General features: G+C 41.7%; 1 protein-coding gene across 1 annotated transcript in view; it reads left to right on the forward strand.

Annotated features, from left to right (window-relative positions):
• The window catches only part of mllt1a (MLLT1 super elongation complex subunit a), an 83854-nt gene that overhangs the window by 44288 nt on the left and 16059 nt on the right, over positions 1 to 23507 (forward strand). The window contains exons 3-8 of the mRNA XM_052037541.1: positions 5438 to 5520; positions 10579 to 10722; positions 12336 to 12461; positions 14507 to 15070; positions 19228 to 19315; positions 21819 to 21927. Coding sequence (XP_051893501.1) covers positions 5438 to 5520; positions 10579 to 10722; positions 12336 to 12461; positions 14507 to 15070; positions 19228 to 19315; positions 21819 to 21927 — 1114 coding nt within the window. The remainder of the gene's footprint in view (positions 1 to 5437; positions 5521 to 10578; positions 10723 to 12335; positions 12462 to 14506; positions 15071 to 19227; positions 19316 to 21818; positions 21928 to 23507) is intronic.

Raw genomic sequence — 23507 nt, forward strand, 5'->3', positions numbered from 1 at the left:
ACGGGGTAAATGAATGACAATAACCTAGAACTAGGAACAATTGGCTCAGGATCATTTCCAAACCAGAGCATGGGGCCAGCAGCATAGATCTGGATGAACAAAGCCATGGCAATCTGGTACATCAAGAAACAGGGAAGATTTATAGACCTTCTCAAGAAGTGGAATCATATGCTCCAACTAATCCCTTATGATCAATCTCAAAGGACAGTATTCCTTAGCTAATATTGAATGACCTAGTGTGGATGAGCATCATAGTAAGTATTCCAATGAATTCCTCTAAAAGGAATTCTTCAAGATTTTCATGGAAAGTGTAATATTGCAAGGGTAGAGAACCTAATCAAAGATATTTAGCCCAGTTCAAATATACTGCCCTGTTCATATTTCACCTTTTGTCCAAGGATTATTCAGAAGAATTTTAGGCTAAGTAGTGCCTGGATACTTTAATTTAACTTGATGATAAGCCATTCCTGTATTTCTGCTTGAAGACAGAACAATCTCTATGGGCTGAGCAATGTCTTGATACGAAGATTCATCAAAGCCTTTCTTCAGTTGCATAAAGCAATGGACACACATGATCACTTTGATAAAGTGATCCCAATCCTTCCCCTGTAACCATGCAAATTTTTTCCATTTTGTGTATCTCTTTTATTTCCCTCGCCCATTCCAAGTGTTAGTCTAATAAACCTCTGGACTGTTTCCAGTGCATCAATATCTTTAAACAAGGAGACCAGTACTGTACATAGTGTTCCAGATGTGGTCTCAGCAGTGCTCTGTATTACTGAAGTACAATCTCCTAACTTTTGTATTCAATTCACCTGGTAATAAACGATAACATTCTGTTGATCACTTTTCTTGGCACCTTCACCAAATTGGGCTTAGCACAGAAGGGAACAAAGTTCTTTCTCGTGATGATCTTCATGTTTTGGAATGGCTGTCATTTGTTCCAAGTCGCTTCAAACTGAGTACACATTGAGAGTTTTTCAATCTGCTTTTACGTTTGCTTTATGAGGAGAGTATTGCTTCAGAGCTGCTCTGGGCATTATTTTTGGAAATTGTGCTCAGTGGACTATTACATTTGGAACCTAAATTTATTTTTCAAATGTTTGTCATTTCCACCATTTTAGTCTCTCGTACTATGTGCTATCATGTTTTGGTTTAGAAGGAAACTACTTTAGATTTTGGAATTAATGAACTCAGGCCCTTATTGTAGAATCTATGTATTTAATTTGGCAATTTGACTCAAGTGGTCCTAACAACTCATTCAGAATTGGGTCCCATGTTCATTTGTGTCATGGAATTGTTGCTCTATTGCTTTGCTTGCCACCACGCCGGTTGGAAGAGGATCCTCATTTTCAGGTGAAAGGTCTCGACTTAAAACATCGATAGGCCATTTCCCTCCACAGATGCTGCCTGACCCACTGAGTTCCTCCAGCGCTTTGTGTGTTGCTCCAGATTCCAGCATCTGCGGTCTCTCATGCCTCTGTCCTCATTTTCAATGTATAGTTGCTCACTGACACCGACTTCGTTTCTTTTTGCACAAAGAAGTGCAGAGTCTTTTATGTTTCTTGTGATGCAAAGAAAGTAAGCAGTTCTCTTACCAAGCATCACACACTTGAGTATATTGCTGAATGTATACCATCTTCTAAGGTGGAACCAACCCTAAGGGGCAGAAGAAAAGATGTTTGAAGTCATTCCATGTTCTGGAGTATCTTGATCAGATCTGTAAAGCAGACTTGTGGAGTGTTCATCAAGCACATAATAATCACTGCCATTTTGGCTTTGACTGCCGCATTCAGTGGTGTTGCTAATCTTAATGATTCGTCCATCTGAATTTGTAGAACTTCAGTGGGCTGTAAGGTTGCTAAGTGAAAAAGTGATTTTAAGCATCATTTAGGATTGTCCTCATCACTTAATTATCAGCAGCCACTACAGTCGATCATTATTTTTTCCCAGACACATGGGCTTTGGGTTTCAGGATTAAGAATCATGTAGTTAGTTTTAGATGTTAAAAGAACTGTTGCCTTGTTTACTTAAGATAGAACATGCAGCAGCCTGGAAACATTATTAATATTTATGTAGGACTCATTTATCTACATTAATTTCCCCAGACCTAGTCAACCAAGTAGATCATTTGAACAATTGAGAAGATTTTACAAGGGACGTAATATATTTATAGCTATTATTGTATCACCATTACATCCAGTATTTGCTCAGGTTGTAGGAGCTCATTAACCTTCAAATGATGCTCACTGTGAACATTGTGTAACAGGCTCTGAAATTGTGCTCGTGAGCTCATTTGTCACTGGGGGCATCTCGTTAACATCTTAGAACATGTAGTTCAAATTGTTCTCCATCACATGGTCTCAGACTGAAGCAATGCTTGTGGTTATGTTGTTTCCTTTCAATTCTCTTATCTACAGTTAACAGCTCATTTTCCCAGAAAAATGCTGGGGTCCTTTGGACTCACTACCACTCAGTTCCATCTTCAGATAAGCAACCTCCCTTACGTGCATCCATTAAGATAGCTTGTCTTACTCTCCACAAATCATAATCATTTTTCCTGTGAGGAAATTAGCCAAATGCCTGCCAAAAATCCAAGTAAACTGTATGTGTTGGACTTTTATCTATATCTAATTATCTTCTCAGAGAAATGTAGGCACTTATTTGTGACCTATGAGCACTCTTGCTAAATGCTGTGGGTTCAAGTTCCACTCAGGGGAGTGGGGGACAACTCCAGTGCAGCACTGATGGAAGGCTGCATTATTGGTGGTGTTGACCTTTGAATATTAAGGGCCAGACTGCTCTTCCAGGTAGATATACAGGATCTCTGGGAACTTTCTTGAAGAGGAACAGGGCATTTGTTGCTAGCACAACACACAAAGGAGCTGGAGGAACTCGGCGGGTCAGGCAGCATCTATGGAGGGAAATGTACAGTGGACATTTCGGGTCAAGACCCCTCATCAGTACTGGAAAGAAAGAGGGGAGATAGCCAGTATAAAGTGGTGGGGGAAGGAGTGGAGCAAGAGCTGGCGGGTGATAGGTGTCCTGGTCAATTACTGGCATCCTGGCCAATGTTGTTCTTTTAATCAACGTTACTAACAAAAAGGATATTGGGTTATTATCAATTTACTCTCATGAGGACAGGCCCTCTTCTCATTACTACCATCGGGGAGGAGGCACAGAAACCTGAAGACCCACACTCAATGATTCAGAAACAGCTTCTTTCCCTCTGCTGTCGGATTTCTGAACAGTCCATGAACCCATGAACACTACCTCGTTATTCCTTCTTTGTGCACTATTTATTTATTTTTGTAATTTATAGTAATTTTATGTCTTTGCACTCACTGTACTGCTGCTACAAAACAACAAATTTCATGTCATTTAAGTCAGTGATAATAAATCTGATTCTGATTTGTGGGAACTTGATGTGCACAAATTGGCTTCTGTGTTATCTTGATTTTACCATTGCCTGCATTTGAAAATTATTTCATTAGCCATAACATTTTTGGAACTTCCTGAAAAGAGTCAAAAAACTTTTTTAATCATAGAATGCTTCTTGTTATAAACATGCATTATAGATGATCACTGCCAACTTCAATTATAATGTCTTTCATGCATGCATTTTTATCTCTTCAGGTGTCATGTTCAACGTGCAGTAGCCTTTGGATTTGTGTGATACTGTTTGTAGAATGTTGAAATTGTGTTTGTTACAAGCAGTTCTTGAGTAACTGCAAACATCCAGTTCTCTCATGCTTTCTTCGGAAGTCTAGAATCTGATCCATTTGGACCAGAGGCATTGCAGGCAATCCTTTACATATTAAAGACCAAACTGAGAATCCTAACTTCTGCATGTATTCTGGAGCATATTGCCATAGTTATTATTTTTGGGATCTGAGCACCATCCAGTTGTGAAGACTTGCAAAGTACCGGATGATAGTGCTACCATACTTGCCTCTTAAATAATAATAAGTGTGTATAAAAATTGGGTCCCTCATACTATCTGCAATTTTGCAGTGGTTTTTCTCTTAATTGCAGAAACTGCAACATATTGCAAATAGTCTGTGTCTGACTGAATTGCAGCTTAGTCCTAACTCATTTGACTTTTTACGTTTCTTTGCTCCTTCTACCCACCCCATGTATCTCGCTGTAGCTAAACCTATGTAACATTGGCAAAAGTAGTTGGAGGTTCCATGAACAAAAACATACCTACAGCTGTGATACTACCAGTTCAGTGTTGTGCTGTGGTGACATTGATTATAATCATTCTGCGTTGGTTATGTAGATGCCTGACTAAACAGCTCTGTCACAACTATATTGTGAAGATCTTCTACAACTAAGGAAGCACCATCATATCTGGATAAGTGCAAAGGGTTTAATTTAGCTTGTGGTACTTTTAGCAAGTTGATTACAATCTTTGGTACTGTTTTAAGATAGAATAGTCAAGATTAGATGCATTTTCTAGAACACTGAAGATAGAAAACAAAGGCTTTAGCTCCATGATGTTTCAATTGCATGCCCTGAGTCACATAATGCATAGCTCTCTTCAAAAATGCTAAAGCTACAATTATTTGATAAATTTCATTTTCAGTGTTTTGCATGCAGCAGGGTATAATCTGGAGTACAATGTGGAGGGCAGCATCAATTGAAGGATTTTGTTTTAAAATTGTGGCCATGATACAAGGTTGGGATATTGTGTGGTATTTCGTTACAGATTGTAGACCCTTGTTCGAGATCCCCAGTAAAGTTATTCTTGTCCCATCTGTGTTGCTGGCAGCAAATCACACATTCAGAGTTGGCAGTCTCAAGAAGGAAGAGAACTGATATCCAATGTGAACGATAGACTTCAGTGCTCATTCTGGGTGGCTGCCCTCAGAACTTAATTTGGCAAAGTTCAGTGCATAACCCAAGATAACTTAAAAGGAGAGGTTTAAGAAAATGAATCAATTTAAGATTATTAATCATAATCTTCTAGAGTTTACCTAATTAGGTTGGTGGAGAATGGGTCTCAGATGAATTTTCTATAGTAGACTAGAAATTCCTATTATCGTATTTCATGTGATCATGGATTCTGCAGCATCACACCCACCCTCCTGCTCCCTGTTTTCATATGGCTTGGTGTGATTGTGGTTGCAAGAAAGGAAAAGTGATGTCTTGGTGATCAGTTCCTTCAAGGTGAAGGAACAAAAACATTAACTGGAGCTAAAGTGTTTTTCAGAGTTGAAATGTCCAGATTGTTAGTTTGATGCAGTCATAAAAATGATATAATACTGAAGAGAGGATGTTGTCAACAGGGGTATTGTCATTGATACTTCTTAAGCAACTGAATTAATGTGACTGTTTTCTTGCTCATTTTTTAAAGAGGCCTTCAGTATGTGCAACTGATGAGCTTTCTATTGTATGTTTAACAATAACTTCATATTTCTTTCTTCTAATGTAGTTTGTAAGGAACCACCTTATAAAGTAGAGGAGTCTGGATACGCTGGATTTATTTTGCCAATTGATGTCTACTTCAAGAACAAGGTACCTCTAATGTTTACATTGAACTTTAATTTTAATTGACTAAACAAAATGGTGGGAAAAAAAAACGGCAGAGTGACACTTTATTTCCCCAGCTCTCCCTGTTTTCGTCAACTCACGAGAGGTCACATCAAGAACATTTTTGTGTATTTCTTTTTCAGCTGCTGACTGACCTGCTGTATGTTAAGTGATTATCTTCAGTTTCCTTAGGGCACTAAGGGAATATGGTAAGGGTTGAGGGAAAGGTGATGGGTGGAATGTCATTATTCCCTGTGATGCTTCCAGTAAGGAAGTATTAGAGCCAAACTCGCTCCAATGCAGCCTAATGCCCTCTGAAAGATCTGGAAACCCTCATGATATAGAGGAAGATCCAGATCGCCCTGTAAAGAGCCTAGGACCATACTACAGACGTGCATTGATCCCCAGCATGGGCACCCAAGCACTACTAAGATGTTGGCTTTTGGCACAGTTTTTGAGAGAAGTGAGGTGCTGGATAATATTTATCCTTCAGTAATATCACCAAAATACCTTGGCTGAGACATTTAGATCAATAGCACCTACTTTTTACATGTTAAAATGCTCCTAAAAGGCATATTTAACATCCAAGTGTTTATGAGCTGCATTGCACTGAACATCATATTGTTGGGGATAATAGAATTTGCACTGTAAAGGTTTGCTGGAAAATTGTGGAGAAGACAGATCAGCGTTTATTTGTCAGTGTTGCTGCCATTTTGGCACTGTATGCTCTGGTTAATGCCCCTCTCTTACCTTCACATGGCTGAAATGTTGGCTAAGCAGCAGAAATAACACCCCAATCGTCAGTTATTTACAGATTGGTTGATTTCTTCCGTTCCTATTATTCTTACAAATGTTGCTTGTTTTCTTCGGTCGTTTCAGTTTGCCATTGCCCACAGTACTGTAGCAGGTGCTCAAGTATGCTTTGCTGACTTTGAGGCCTCTGCACAAATTAGGTGTGTTAGCAGACACTTCCTGTCAGGCAGCATGACAAGGAGAGTGAGTGTGGGCCTCAGAGCAGGGTAGGGAGGGGGAATGGCTCTCAGTAGGAGAAATATTTTTGTAAATTGCCTTTGGAGTAATTATGGACTGCAGTTCTGCAGGAAAAAAAATGAGTGCAAAAGTACATAAGAATTAAGGCAGAAGGAGGCCATTTGGCCCTTCAACCCTGTTCTGGTAATCATCACAATCATGATTGATATTCTACTTGGATCCAATTTCCCGCACTATCCCCACAGATGAAGGAAACTACATGTAGCCCCACTCTTGTATTGCTATGCACACACTCAAACTGCACATTCTGAAGTCAGGTGACAGATAAACCTCTGGGCAAGCGTCCCAGGACGGCCTTTCAGGAGAGACTGAGTGGAGGGGAGAGTGACTGGATTAGTGAAGGCATTTAAGAGGATCCAAAGACATTTTCAATTGACACTTGGCCTACTGTTGCTCCTAATTCTTATGTACATGCAAGTAATCTACAGAAACTACATAATTACATTAAAAGAAACAGACCTTTCTATTGACAGGGTTATTGTAAAAAGTAAAATTACCTTTGAATTCTAGAAAAAAAATCGCAGATGCTGAAAATAAGGGTGACTTGAAACATCAACTTTCTGTTCCCCCACTACAGATTCTGTCTGACCTATTGAGTATTTACAACATTTTCTATATTTTATATTTGAATCTTGTAAGATATTTAAATTCTGATTTCTAACCTTAGACAGTGTTTGGGAGCTGGTGGGGGGGAGGGGGGACACAGCACCACCTAGTGGTCAGAGCTAGATGTTTTGAATAAAAACTAGCTGGAAACACTCAGCAAGTCAGGAACTATCTGTGGAAAGAGAAACGGTTAATGTTTCAAGTCAAAGGTCCTGCATCAGAACTGAGAAGTAAAGAAAACAAGTTGGCTTTAGGTGGCAGGGAAGGTGAGGAAGGATGGATCAGACAAAGGAACTATCTCTGAGCACAAGGTTGCTGTGGGTATAAACATGATGATGCTGGAGGAACTCAGCAGGCCAGGCAGCATCCGTGGAGAAAAACAGGCAGTCAACATTTCAGGTCAGGACCCTTCTTAATTCCTGAAGAACGCTCCTGACCCGAAACGTTGACTGCCTGTTTTTCTCCACGGATGCTGCCTGGCCTGCTGAGTTCCTCTAGCATCATAGTGTTTTTCATCTAGATTCCAGCATCTGCAGTCCTTTGTTTCTCTGCTGTGGGTATAATTTGTACTGATGGGCTAAAAAGGCATTAGAATGAGAGAAACTGAACAAAAACTATGAGATGAAGGAGTGAGAGTGTGAGAATACAAAGGAACATAAAGAGGTGCTAAATACAGGGCTAAATGCAAGTCGCCCAGCAGGTTAGGCTGTGCTAATAGAAAGGGAGGAACTGAGCCATCATCACAGAATAGCCAGGTGTGATACAGACAAGACTTAGCTGAAGTTATAGAATTTGATATAGAATCTGGAAGGAATCAGGAATAAGACACCTATGATGGGGTCGTATATAGGCCTCCAAATAACTAAGGAGAGCTAGAGGAACATATATGTAGGCAGATTGTGGAAAGATGAGAAAACAACAGGGTTGTTGTGGTGGGTGATTTTAACTCCCCAATATTGGTTGGGGCTCCCTTCGTGCTAGGGCTTAGATGGGCAGAATTTCTTCGGTGCATCGAGGAGCATTTGTTGAAAGAATATGTAGATAGTCCAACTAGAGTTGGGGCTGTACTAGACCTTGTATTTGGGAATGAACCTGGCTAGGTGATCAAAGTTTAATGGGGGAGTATGTTAGGAACAATGACCATAATTCTGTAAGTTTTAAGATAGTTATGGATAAGACTGGTCCTTTGGGTGAAAGTGCTAAATTTGGGGGTTGGGGGGGAGACCAAATCGCAACAGTATTAGGCAGGAATTGGAGAAAGTAGATTGGGGGTGGCTGTTTGAGGGTAAATCAACATCTGATATATGGGAGTCTTTTAAAGGCCAATTGATTAGAGTTCAGAACCAACATGTACCTGCAAGGATGTAAGATAAGGATGGCAAGGTTCAGGAATCTTGGATAATGAGAGGTATTGAAAGTTTAGTCAAAAAGAAAAAGGAAGATTATGTTAAGTTTAGGAATCTGAAATTAGACAAGGACCTTGAGGAATATAAAAGAAGCAGGAGAGAACTTAAATACGGAATCAGGAGGGCTAAGAGGAGCCATGAAATGTCCTTGGCAAGTAGGATTAAGGAGAATCCCAATGCATTTTATACATATATTAAGAACAAGATGATAGCCAGGAAAGGGTAGGTCAACTTGAGGACAAAGGAGGGAATTTATGCCTGGACCAGAGGAAGTGGATGAAGTTCTTAATGAGTTGCAAGGCAGGGAGATGTACTGTCAGATTTGCTTGACTGAGGTAATGAAGAGGTAACTAAGGGGATAGATGAAGGTAGGGCAGTGGATGTTATCTGTATGGACTTTAGGAAGGCCTTTGACAAGGTCCCGCATGGCAGGCTGATCTGGAAGGTTAGGTTGCATGGGGTTCAGAGGGAGCTAGCGAGGTGGATTCAGAATTGGCTCGATGATAGGAAGAAGAGGGTGATGGCTGAAGGTCAATTCTCCGACTGGAGGCCTGTGACTAGTGGGGTACCCCAGGGGTCAGCGCTGGGACCTCTGTTACTCGTTATTTATGTAAATGATTTGGATATGAATGTACATGGCATGATTAGCAAGTTTGCTGATGATACTAAATTAGGGGGTCTTGTTGATAGTGAAGCAGGTTACAATGAATGGCAAAGAGATCTTGATCAGTTGGGGAGATGGGCTGAGGAATGGCAAATGGATTGCAACTTGGATAAGTGTGAAGTGAAGCAGTTTGGACAGTCAAACCAGGGTAGGACTTATACAGTAAATGACAGGGCACTGATGAGTGTTGTGGAACAGAGGGACCTGGGAGTACAAGTGCACAGTTCGCTGAAAGCGGCTACGCAAGTAGACAGGGGGGTGAAGAAGGCGTTTAGTATGCTGGCCTTCATCAATCAGGGCATTGAGTTTAGGATTAGGGACACTATGTTGCAGTTATATAGTAAGGTGAGGCCGCACTTGGAGTATCTTTTACAGTTTTGGTCACCCTGTTATAGGAAAGACATTGTCAAGCTGGAGAAGGTGCAGAAGAGATTTACGAGGATGCTGCCTGGACTAGAGGGCCTGAGGTTGGCCACGCTGGATCTTTATTCCTTTTGGCGTAGGAGCATGAGGTCGAAGTTTATAAAATCATGAGGAGTATGGATAAGGTGGACGATCATAGTTTTTTCCCCAGGTTTCGGGAGTCCATAACTAGAGGGCACAGATACAAGATAAGAGGGAGAGATTTAAAAGAGACCTGAGAGATAGCGGAGGGTGGTGAGAACCTGGAACAAGCTGCCAGAGGAAGTGGTTGAGGCGGGTAAAATTGCAACGTTTAAGAGGCATTTGGATGGGTACATGGAGAGGAGGATCTTGGAGGATTATGGGCTGAGCGTGGGCATCTGGGACCAGCAGGGAGGATGCTGTGGTCGGCATGGATCGGTTGGGCCGAAGGGCCTGTTTCCGTGCTGTATGACTCTATGACTGCAATTCTATGACTGGAAGTCAGCATTACTGAGATTGGGTTGGTGTTGGGGATCAGGACCTTTTTTAAAGGGAGGTTGGTGACAGGAAGTTTGTTTGATGTAGGGGGAGGGAGGAGTCATGAACTTGTGACTCCCTCAGGTTGGGCAATCAGGGAGGTGGGGCCAGAGCTTTGGGCGTTGGGGGGTGTGATTGGTGAGTGGGGTTAGCAGGATGAGAGGCAGAGGGATAGAGGTTAAGTAATGGGACTTAAACGCTCATTGCATTCCAGGTAGGTGTAAATTTACCTTCTGGCAAAGCCATGACCACTAATTTGACATTTAATTTGGTGTTTTAATCTGCTATTTTGGAAATTTTGCTTTAAGTGCAATCATTAAAACCACATTTTATGAAATTTCAATTTCAGTTCATATTTGAATAGGTTCTCAATAAGTTTATCTTTTTCTTGGTCAGGAAGAACCTAAGAAAGTCTGTTTCACATATGATTTATTCCTAAACCTGGAAGGGAACCCACCTGTGAACCATCTACGTTGTGAGAAACTCACCTTTAACAACCCAACCAAGGAATTTCGCCGTAAGCTGGTAAAGGCAGGAGGGGTAAGTTTCTGCTACTTGGCGATGCAGCTATTGTTCCTCCCCTTTCTGACTCTTTTCACATTCCTGGTAATACCTTCTCAAACCATTTCTGCTTATCTGGTGGCTTCCAACTGGGCAAAAGCTAGTCGTTGTCCACTGACAGAAGTGACCTTTCAGATATGTGCAAAGTCCTCTTTTGTAAAGCCCAATGGAATACTCCAGGCTCCTTGGTCCCTCCTTATCCCCCAGAAACTATATAATCACACAGAGCTGTAGCAGGTAGATACCAATTCAAGTATCGTTGCTAATGCAGTAAATATGCATAGCTCAAAAACATGACTACATGAGGAATTAACAACAATGGACACAACAAAATTCTGTTGTGCCACCCACTTCAAATCCACATCCCACTCCCATACTGACATGCCTATCCATGGCCTCCTCTACTGCCACGTTGCGGCCAGGCGCAGGTTGGAGGAACAACACCTCATATTCCGCCTTGGGAGTCTCCAACCTGAAGGCCATAACGTCGATTTCCCCAGCCCTTCTTTTCCTTCCCCCTGCCCCCCACTCCTTTGTCTTCCCTTATTCCCATGGCTCCCTTCCCCTGCCTTGATGACCTGCCCATCTCCTCTCCTTCCCTCCCCCATCCTTTATTCCATGGTCCACTGCCCTCTCCTACTGGATTCCTCCTCCTTCAGCCTTCTGCCTCTTCTACCCATCACCTCTCAGCTTATTACATTTTCTCCCCCTCCCCCACCCACTACCTTCCCCCTCTCACCTGGACTCACCTATCCCCTGCCTGTGTGTGCTCCTCCCCATCCCCCCACCTTCTTATTCTGGCTTCCGCCCTCTTCCTCTCCAGTCCTGATGAAGGGTCTCGGCCCGAAACGTCGACTGTTTATTTCCCTTCATGGATGCTGCCTGACCTGCTGAGTTCCTCCAGCACTTTTTGTGTAGTGCTCCAGATATATCCAGCATATGCAGAATTTCTTGTGTCAGAATTCTGTATTTACATCCTGAGTGTTGGAATTAACTTTGGTATTAGTGTGGCAGAGTATGTAACAGCGCTTCGGAAGGACTTTCCTTTCTTGAGACAGTACCCTGCCCTCAGGATAGTTGGGAGAGTCAGGGTGGGTGCCCTGGATGTGGAGGAGAACCAAGAGGAAAGAGCAAAGTGGCATGAGTTGGGATGGCCTTGAGGAATTGCCTGTTTACAGAACACATGCATCAGAATTTGATGTAATTTAGCTGCTTTTTCTAGTGTTCAGGGAAGGGGTTCAAGTAACTGTTTCGTGAAGCACAGCATATTTGTATCCTCAAGAGTATACTATGGTCAGATTACTGCTCAGAACTAACCCAGAGTTAAAAACAAGGTCATTGTACTTTTAACCTTGAAGTAGGCGGGAAAACTGGAGAAGGAGTATATATTATAGAAAGATTGGAGAAGGGATCACACACAGACTGAAAGCCTAGTTGGCATGGCCTTCAACGTTGATCAAAGTCGACTTTGACTAATGTTGAAAGCCAAGCCAACTAGGCTTTCAATCCTTGTATGATTTGCAGTTACGTCCACCCAATAACATCATTCTAAGAAAAGTTTGCAGACATTATGTTTGTTTATTTTGTTTTAGGTTATGGTGATGCCTGAAGGAACTGACACAACCTCTAGACCAAGCCCAGACTACCCCATGCTACCCACAATTCCACTGTCTGCATTCTCAGATCCAAAGAAAAGCAAACCATCTCATGGCTCAAAGGTCAGTAATGGGACTTGTTCATATGGTACAGATTCAGAAATTTTCAATTAATATTTCTTTAAAGGCAAATAATAGAGGGAGTTTTCACTTTCACAGCTTGAGTGATAAACCAACAGAGCAGATCACATAAAATTATGAAAGGGATAGATAAGATAGAGGTAGGAAGGTTCTTTCCACTGGTCGGTGAGACTAGAACTAGGAGACTTAGCCTCAGGATTTGGGGGAATAGATTTAGGATGGAGATGAGGAGAAACTGCTTTTCCCAGAGAGTTGTGAATCTGTGGAATTCTTTTCCCAGGGAAGCCGTAGAGGCTACCTCATTTAAATATATTTAAGAAAACAGTTAGATAGATTTTGCATAGTAGGGGAATTAAGGGTTTTGGGGAAAAAGCAGGTAGGTGGATCTGAGTCCATGGCCAAATCAGCCATGATCTTATTGAATAGTGGAGCAGGCTCAATGGGCCAGATGGCCTCCTCCTGCTCCTATTTCTTATGTTCTTATCACCTGCTATTAGAGAACTTGTTATTATCAGTGAAATAGTGCTCCTACCAGTTTATTGCTCAAACTTTGAAGGTGAAAATTACATCCATTTTCATTACCCATTCCATTGGGGTCAGCTGAGGACTTTGAACCTAGAACTTGAGATCAAGCCATTGCCTCACAGGTATGGATGCTCCAGTAGAACCTCACTCTGTCAACCACCCAGAACTCGTTAAAACTGATTGATTTAACAACTTAGTTGAATTGATTTATAACTGCTGCTGTGTTGAGATACTTATTAAGATCAGTCAATTGCCTCAGTCCAACTGCTTCCAACACAAAGTCAGAAATGGGCATTTACACTGATGATTACACAGTATTGTATTCCATTCTGAACACCCCAGAAAATGAAGCAAGCCATGCCTGTATATAGCACGACCTATCCAGCATACGGACATGGGATAATTACTAGCAAGTAACAATAAACAAGAGAAACTAGCCACATATCCTTGACATTTAACAGTGCCCCACCATCTACATCAGAGTGCTAGCTTCAACCAGAAATTTAACTAGACCAGCCACATAAATACTGTGGTTGCAGGGATGGGTCAGAGGCTGGGTATCTTATGGCACATGACTTAGCTCCTGACAACGCAAGGCCCTTCCACTTTCTATGAGGCACAAATCAGGAGTGTCATGGAATACTTTCCACTCGCCTGGATGAGTGCTGCTCCAACGACTCTCAAGAAACTTGGTATTATCCAAGGCAAAGCAGTCTGCTTGATTGGCATATACATAGGATACATACAATGTAATATCAATTATGGTATTAGTGGACTAGTTTATAGCGGCTTAGGAGATTTCCAGTAATCTGCCTAGATCTCATGATGATCTGTGTGCTGCTCTTTCTTTATTTTATCCACATACAAACACTTTGCAGAGTATCACATTCTGTCAAACAGTTTTAATATTTCTGTAAAGGTTGATTGCAAAGAGTTCAAAATGGGCTTACAATGAATGAAAATGATCTTAATGTAATTCACAGAGTACATTGTGGCAAATCTGCAAATTTTGTGTACTTTTTAGGTAGTATTTCAAGAATTGACTATGAGCTCTGCTCAAGTCCAGTTTAATTTTCACATTTTTTGCAATAGAACAGGAGGCCATTCAAAGCATCAAGTCTATACTGACTCTCGTAGTGATCCCATCAATCCCAGTCACCCATTTATTTCCCTGTAAGTTGTTCTTTCCAGCCTGCTCGTAAACTCCACCCTGATTCTCATACCATCCACCTAGATCAGAAGTAATATACCTTGCCAGTTAATCTACCAAGCAGCATGTCTTTGGGCTGTGGGGGGGGGGGGGGCACTGGAACATCCAGGGGGAAAACCCACACAGTCACAGGGAGAACATGTAAACTCCACATAGTAGTCCAGTTTGTAGTTTAGTGTGAGATGAATTGAATGTGGAACTAGAACATAGTTTATCCAGGAGATAAACTATGCCGGACATGTATTTTTAGACAGACTTTGTTTTATGAATTACTTTTGTCTTTTCAAATCAGGATACAAATAGAGAGAGCAGCAAATCCTCAAAACCTCACAAGGTCACAAAAGAGCACAAGGAACGGTCTACAAAAGACTCTGAAAGCAAAACGACCGCGAAAGAACCTGAAAAGGATCATAGTAAATCATCCAAGGAGCTATCACGGAAATCAGCGGAAAGCAAGATTTCAAAGGAAGAGAAAGCTACTCCAAAGGCAACTTCTAAAGAACCAAAACCAGCCTTCAAGGAGTCTAAACTAGATAGTATGTCACCCAAAGGTAGTGGGAACCTACATCAAGAGTCAAAGCCCAGTATTAAGAGGCCCTCCAATGTAGATTCAATGAAACTCAATGTTAAAAAGCAAAAGAAAAGTACTTCAGAGACATCAAAAACTTTCCCAAGTGTCTCGCCAAGAATTTCTTCTTCTTCATACTCTGAAAAAAAGCAGTTGAAGGAAAAAGAAAAAGAAAAAGTGAACGTTAAAGTAGAGAAGGTTAAATCTGAAAGTAGTGTGAAAGAGGTGAAAAAGCCCGTGGATTCAGATGAGTGTAATTCAGAAGATGAAGTGATCTCCAAATCTGAGGTAAAGAACTTATTCTGAAATTTAAATATAGTTCCAAAGTAGATAACACTCTGCTGCCATGGAATAGTAGGAGAAAATCTCAGCTTTGCTTATCTTACCCACACTAGTAGGAAAGCAATTGTAGTTCCCTATGTGGAAGGGAATACAGTTTGGTCATTATCTTCGTTTTAATTACTTGTTGTCAGGACGTGGACATTGCTGGAATGGTGATATTTATTGCCTGTCTCTAATTGCCCTTTGTTCAAGGGCAATTAGAGGGGGCAACCAAGCATTAACCACTTGGTGGAGTCTGGGTTCAGATATAAGCTGAAGTGGTGAGGACAACAGATTTACTTCCCCAAAGGAGCATTGCGAACCAGATGGGTTTTTATGACAGTCTGGTTATTCTGTGGTCACTGTTACTGAGACTAGCTTTACTTTTAATTCCAGATTTATTTATTTGACTTCATAGGATTCAATTCAAACTCCTGTTGTTTTCTGCAACAGAGAGTAACTTTGGGATTTACTTGGAAGCAAATCACTTAATCACTTCCTCAGCCAGGGAATGATATTATGAAAATGTAATTGTAAATTTTTGTACACCAATAAGTCATGTGATCAATGTTATCATGCATGAATTGGAACAAATGAGTTGTGCAGTTCAGTTAAAAGACATTTGCTCAGAAATTATGCTAAACACATGTATGGGAGTAGCTGTGTGTTCGATTCTGTTGAAATCAGTGAAAGCAAATTTTGGAAGCAGAGTACAACGTGTAAAACCTCGACTACAGAAGTTTTGGGCTGGGTCTCAACAGCAGTTCGGCATGAAACCGCTGGCATTTCTCAGCATAACTGACAGCCGAATGCGGAAGTCCAGAACATGTTAACCACGCTCCAGCAGGGGTTACCTGGCTGTGCCTTGCCCCATCTGTGGTCTCTGCATGGAGTCCAAGGACCCTTGCTGAGATTCCTTGGCATTTACACTGGGGAAATCTTCTCTTGGATGCTATGCCAGATTGGAACTGGCACAGAATCTGCAAGCCCATTCATTTCGATGGGCATTGCTTGACTGCAAGGAAGGGACAAGCTAAGTTGTGCTTTCTTGGCTGTGTTGGGTTAATATCTTTAAAGCTGTTTTTGTAGATTTTATATTCAGATTTTAATTTTTTTAATTGTTTATTTCATTTTCAATATTTTCATTATTTCTGAGTCTCAGTGACATTCAGAAATATTTAAAAATAGTTATCAGTTGTGATGGATGACAAAGCTGGGCTTCTACTCTGCTATCTGTCAGAGATTGCCAGAGGTGGTTCCACCCAACTGCTTTGCTCAGGGCCTTGTTGCTCAGTTCCAAGACTGCCTTGGGAAGCAAGGCTGGACTTCCAGATCCAGAGGCTCTGAGGAAATGGGGAATGAGGAATGGGGTTGCTGAGTGTTGGCGGCAAGACCCACTCTGAAATAACCAGGCCTTTTATTTTTCTCCCCAGATATTTGTTCAATTGGCGGATCTCTGCTTTTATTAAATAGCTGCTTAATTTATGTGCTCTTATTCAGTGTATTAAAGTTTTAGTAGAGCACTTTTAAATCAGTGTGTTAAACTGGAGCTCAGTCCTGATGCAGGGTTTCCACTCAACGTCGACCATTCCTTTACCCCCACAGATGCTGCTTGAGCTCCTGAGTTCCTCCAGCAGATTATTTGTTGCTCCAGATTCCGACATCTGCAGTCTCTTGTGTCTCTCTGTTAGACTGGGATCTTTGAAATTAGGACAGTTAGCCCAGATTATTAGCCCAATGGCTACCCATTGATGTTTAACATCACACCTCATTCTTTCTGATTGACCATTGGACGTCAGACCACTCACCCTTCAAATCAGGCCATGAATCACCTGCCTCTGTCTTTGGTATTCACACCTTGATCCATTGCAGTTGGACCTTGGATACTCAACACTCTCCTACTCTACTACATTGGATGTTGGGAGTGAGGGAAGGGGTGAGATTTAGGGCTGAGCTACTGAGAATGGAGGGGTAAGAAAGTACAGGGAGACATAGTAGAGAGAGAGTTGACCTCCTAAGAAAGTAAAGAAACTGGCACGCTTTCCTTATGATTGCATCTATGTGCTGGGCCCAGTACAGGTCATCCAATATGTTATCACCCAGGAATTTAAAGCTGCTGACCCTCTCCACTGCCGATCCTCCAATGTAGACTGGCACATGTTCACCCTCCTTCCCCTTCCTGAAGTCAACAATCAGCCCTTTAGTTTGGCTGACGTTGAACGAGAGGTTGTTGTTGTGGCATCACTTAACCAGGTGTCCTACCTCGCTCCGGTAAGCTGTCTCATCGCCACCTGTGACTCATCCAACAACAGTAGTGTCATCGGCAAATTTGAAGATGGCATTGGAACTGTGCTTAGCCACACAGTCATGTACATTGAGGTAGCACAAGGGAAAAGCAATAACAGAATGCAGAATGAGGTGTTACAGTTGCAGAGAAAGTGCAGTGCAGGCAGACAATAAGGTGCAAGGCCATGACTAAGTGTATTGTGAGGTCAAGAGTCCATCTTATCGTACAAGAGGTCTGTTCAATAGTCTTATAACAGGATAGAAGCTGTTCCCGAGCCTGGTGGTACGTGCTTTCAGGTTTTTGTATTTTCTGCCCAATGGGAGGGGGAGAAGAAAGAATGTCTGGGTGGCTGGGGTCTTTGATTATGCTGGCTGCTTTACCAAGGCAGTGAGAAGTGTAGACAGAGTCCATGGAGGGGAGGCTGGTTTCCATGATGTGCTGAGTGGTGTCCACAACTTTCTGCAGTTTCTTGCGGTCTCAGGAAGGTTAAAAGGAGCAGGAGAGTGAGGGGAGGTAAAGGTGACTTGAGGGATGAAGAGAGAGGCAGAGGGCATGGAATGGACATACAGAGGGAGGATGAATGGGGGCAGAGAGATCAGAGATGGTGAACTGGAAGGGAGCAAGTAGTGTGGGCAGTTCCAGAGAACATGTTGCAAGTCAAACCAAGCCCCGGCTGTTGATCACAGGAACCGTCTGGATTCAGTAAATAATTTGTCATGCATTTATGTTTCTGTTAATTTTTAAAATGTGAAAATTCCCTAAGACCAACAGAACCAAACTTCCATGTTAGTTTTTTTAAATTTAATTAGTTTTTATCAGTTAGTTATCTTCATTCTATTTATCTATCTATCTATCTATTTATTTATTTAAAAGTATATAATTAAAAATTCTTTAGAAATTGACAATTAATTAATTAGTAGTTCCTTTAAATGTGCATCTACACCACAATTTGGATTTTCTGACAATGCAGCAATGAATGACAATACTTTGGAAGCTTCAGCACAGTATGTCCTGCAATTCCTATTAGCAAGGGATTGACTGCAGAGATCTGATTTTCATTTAGGATGACATTTATCTTAATTAACAAATGGAAAAAATTGGTAATGTTCAGTGGATCTTCATTGAAATGTTTACCTCTAGGCAAGCAGCTTGCACTCTTCCTGACAAATGCCGACATTCTTTTGGATACAAGTCTGAGCTAGTGATTCAGTAACAATTATTTGTTGATTGAGGTGGAGCATAATGGATGTAAAAGTAAGATCTTCCTGTACCTGATTTTAAATTGTCATTTGATGAACATCTTATTTAACTTGATGTTGTTGGAAGTGCATTTTTTTCACTTGCTGGTTCACATGAAAGCAATAATGAAAAACAGTGGTTCAAAGAAGATTATCAGCCTGCATGGGCTCAACTGTCTGACTGTCTTCAGGCGTGTAATCTTCTGAATCCCACAAGGGAAGCTGTGGACTTTCCCCACAGTGAATCAACAGATTCATGTATCCCCTTCATCTCCTCCCTGTCCTGTCTCCTTCTCCTGTCCTCTACACCAACTCTTTCCCCAATGTCCAGCTTTCCTCTTTCCCACTCTCCCCCCGCCCCCCTTACTCCCTCTCTTCCCTCCTCCCCCACACTCTCTCCCTCTCTCGCTCTCTGGCGACTGACTGACTCTGGCCTACACAAGGCCTGTAAATCGTTTATATGTGTTGTGTTCACCTCCACCCTCATCCAAGTAAAACTCTCTGGAATTAAAACCAATCCTACTGAATTGAAGATGAGTTCAGTTGATTAACTGTCGATATGTTCTGACTGATATGTGTTCCTCTTTCTCCATGTGTAGTCGGTGCGAACTAGCCAGTCGAACACGACATCAAGTTCGGACTCGAGCTCCGAATCCGATTATGCACCTACCCAAAACCACAGACAAGGTATGGGGTGTCTTCTGCATTGCTACTTGTGGAGTTTACTGATGTATTAGTCCAGAGTTCGGGACCTGCCCTCAGCTGAGAATGAACATAACTCAGCATATAGGATAAATGAAGCCTACTCAATATGTATTTTGAATACCATTTATTGATTATTTCCTTCTCTGCCTCGAAATTGAACCTTTTAACAACCAATAACTGTGTGGCACACCACATCAAGCTTGATATTATGATAATCACTTCCACTTCTGGTATGCTGACATTGTTTTTCTAGAACTTTCTGGGAAGATGATTGAGGTTTATCACAGTGAAGCTGATCTGCAAGTAACTTCATTCAACTTGGGCTGAGGCTTGGTGCTAACCTCTGCCCACCCTCTGGGGTCTGGGGCCAGAGTGGTCACGCATTTCAATACAAATGATGTTGTTCATTGCCTCTAATAAATTCCTATCCTCATCTTCACTCTCCTGACTGACCACATCTTCAGCTACCCCTTAACCGTATCCCATGATCTGCTCATCTCCTACATGGGGATAAATGCATATCCTGCAACACCAATCCTGAGCTAGGAAAGTCAGACCCAGATCCAATTTTTCAGTCCCAAATTTGATCTGTTGGGGAACCTGATGCTGGATTTCAGGGGTGGTTGAGGAAAGGAATACACAAAATGAGGAAGGTGCCAAGGTAGCTCTGCAACTATTGACATGCCACCATGCGTTGCTCAGCCGAACTTTGTGTTGCTGCACATTCTGGTTGTCTCCCTCTTCCACTAATAGTTGAATAGCTTGATTTTATTTTTCCAGCTTTTGCTTTTAATTTTAAATGGCAGTAATAAGAATATCACGGCACCGTCTTAAAGAATATGGGCCGCTTTCCCCTGCTTGCATACTTCCATTTGAAGATATTAAAAGCTCTGGATATAAATAGAGCAATAAATAAATATTGCTTTTTCATCAGCCTTGCCTTGAGAGATTTTTTTAAGATCGCCTATGAACATACCTTTAGATTAATTTAGTGCAGGGAGCAGAGGAAGTTGAACGCTTGTTTGCACCTGACAGAGCATGATTGGAAATGTTACTTTTCGATTAGCATTTCATAAGGTAAAAGTGCTTATTCATAGTGTGCTGGCCTTATAAATGATTTACCTATAACTTCTGTTGCTATTTCGCAAGGAAAATTTTAACTCTACCTCTCCCCTTATCTTTTTAAGAAGAAAATGGCACTGATAAAATCACTAGTTAAAATTTTAAAGCTGTGGTAATGGTATTTGTAAAGATGAAAGGTCACTGACCTTGCATGCTAACTTTATTTTTCTAATACAGATTCTGCCTGTCTGGCTGAGTTTTCCAGCATTTTCTGTTTTTATTTGTGAATGGTATTCTGTGCTATAAATGTTCATGGTTTTCAATCTTAAAAGTGATGAGAGAGATACTTAAAATGGGAAATAGTGCAATCATCTTGTGACTGTTACTGCCCAGAAGACAGATTTGTGCTACACTGTGGTGGTCATCATAGTGAACTGAAGGGCACAATTCTGAAAGGGATAGGGGAAGAGAGAGATCAGAAGGTATATGTAGATAGTTTGTTCAAACTGGCAAGTCAGGTTAAGAAAGTTGTTTAAAAAAAAAATAGGCATAGAGGATCCTAGCTTTATAAAGGCATAGAATACAAGAAAGTCATATTGAAAAGACTGTGAGATAGACACAGGAGTATGGAGGGATATGGTTCATCTACAGGCAAAAGAGATTTAGTTTAATTCGGCATTGTGTTTGGTGCTGACATTGTGGGCTAAAGGGCCTGTTCCTGTGTTGTACTGTTCTGTGTTCTATGAACCTTTTATTAGTTTGGCCATAGCTGGAGTATTGTGTCCAGTTCTGAGCATCCAACTTAGGAAAGATGTAAAGGCTTTAGTGGGGGGGGGGGGGGGGGGGGGGGGGGGGGGGGGTTGCAGAAGAGGTCTATTAGAATGATTCCAGAGACAAATGACTTTGGTTGCATTGATATACCTGTGGAGCTGGAGTTGTTCTACTTAATACGAGGTTGAGAGGACATCTGATAAGGTATATTAAAATCATGAAGAACATGGGCAGAGTAAATGGAGAGCAATTGTTCCATTGGCAGAAGGAGTGGGAAGCAGAGGAAATAAAATGAAGGTGGTTGGCAAAAACAGTGTGAGGGAAAATTTCCACAGCGAGTGGTTAGGGTTAGGGGTGGTAGTGGAGCAGATTCAATCGTGGCGTTCAAAAGAAGACATTTGCAGGGCTATGGTGAGAAGGCAGGGGAGTGGGACTAGCTAAATTGATCTTCTACAGAACTAATGCAGACTTGATGGGCTGAATGTCCTCCTTCCATGTGAAGTTAGAAATTTCTGTATGAAGAGAAACTTTCATCTGTATAGCAACTCTCGTGAGATTAAGTATTTTAGAGGAAAGATATCAGATGGATTCGACAGAGAGACTGGTGTCTGTTGACCAATGATCCCAGTTCCACTTCTCTTGTTTTGCCCAGGACCTCTGCGCTCCATGGTGGAGGAAATCCAATCTGAAGGCTCAGATGACGACAGCAGCTCCGAGGAGGAAAGGCCTGTAAAAAACATGGCAGTTAGCAGAGATCACAGGTCAGTGAGCTTATGAATGTGACAGGGTTCAGTTGTGCTTCAGCCATTGTTTGGAAGCTGTGCATTATGGACCTAATGTAGAAATTTTGATCACCTTTGTACACCTAGACCAAGTTTAAGCACTAATGACCCTTTTAAAGAAGGCTTCCATATGTACTGCAAGGACAGATCCAGGAATAGATTTATTACTGTCTTAGTCACTGCCTTGGTAGTAAATATGACAGACAAATAACTTGGTGCAGGCTTAACAAGAACACTACTTGTGCAGTGTTCTTGTTAAGACTGTATCAATATCTTGTTGCTTTAATCTATAATAGTTGTGGATTATTTGCTCCCTTCCCTGCAGGTAATTTGGCCAAACTTCATATTTGAACTCAAAACATACAATAGCAGAGACAGGGTTGTCAAAGCCAAGTTCTGTCCTTGCCTTACCAGGAATGAGTAACACAGTCCCAGAGTGACGGGCTGCTCATACACTACACACTTGCAACAGGTTCCTGCGGCCTGCAGTGCAGCCTTCAAAATGATGACACATTTAGCACTCAGGTTAATGCTTATGGCACGTAGAAATCAATAGAAAATCTTATCTATTTTCCAAAGTTTCATTAAGCCAATAGATTAATGGTCAGTCTTGTCGCTGTTTTACTGATCTGGCAAACACAGACTTGCCACTTCTAATTCACTTTATATTTGCTTAACTAGTTAAGAGCATCTACAAATTTAGCTACAATGCCCCTGAATGTAAAATATGTATCCAAAGATATAGCAGCTTTCCATATTGTTTATTTTATCACAGGAGAGACTTCCCTCTCCTTCCTTTACCATCTGCTTCTGGAGTACCTATTTTGCATTCATACACGGGACATGGGCACTGATGGCAAGGCCAGCCTTTATTACCATCCTGAATTGTCCTTGGCAAGATCATGGTGAGCTGCCTCCTTGGACTGCTGTAGTCTTGGTGAGGGTGGTCCCACTCTGCTGTTGGTTAGGGAGTTCCAGGATGTTGACCAAGTGATAATGACGGAACAGCAGTGTTTGGATGAGTCAGGATGATGTCCAACTTGGAGGGGAAACCCTGGGGCTGCAGTCCTTGTTTTTCGAGGTGGTAGAGTTTGCCCTACGCTTTGTGGACAAGGCAGTCCTGGATGGACGCCTGCTGTGTAACAGTTTGGCGACATCCAGGGCTAATTCTGGAGTGTAGATTTTAAGAACCACAGCTGGGATATCATCTGGTCCCACAGCCTTTGCTGTAGGCAGTGCTCTTGGCCCTTTCTTGGTGTCATGTGGAGCAAATTGGATTGGCTGAAGACAGGCTCCTGTGATGGTGGGGACATCAGCAAGAGGCCAAGGTGGATAAACAGCAAGGCTATTTACTTACTTACTTACTTACTTACTTACTTACTTACTGACTTACTGACTGACTTACTTACTTACTTACTTACTTACTGACTTACTGACTTACTGACTTACTGACTTACTTACTGACTTACTGACTTACTGACTTACTTACTGACTTACTTACTTACTGACTTACTTACTTACTTACTTACTTACTTACTTACTTACTTACTGACTTACTT

The sequence above is a fragment of the Pristis pectinata genome, chromosome 24 (assembly GCF_009764475.1).
Source record: "Pristis pectinata isolate sPriPec2 chromosome 24, sPriPec2.1.pri, whole genome shotgun sequence".
In the NCBI taxonomy this organism is placed as follows: Eukaryota; Metazoa; Chordata; class Chondrichthyes; order Rhinopristiformes; family Pristidae; genus Pristis; species Pristis pectinata.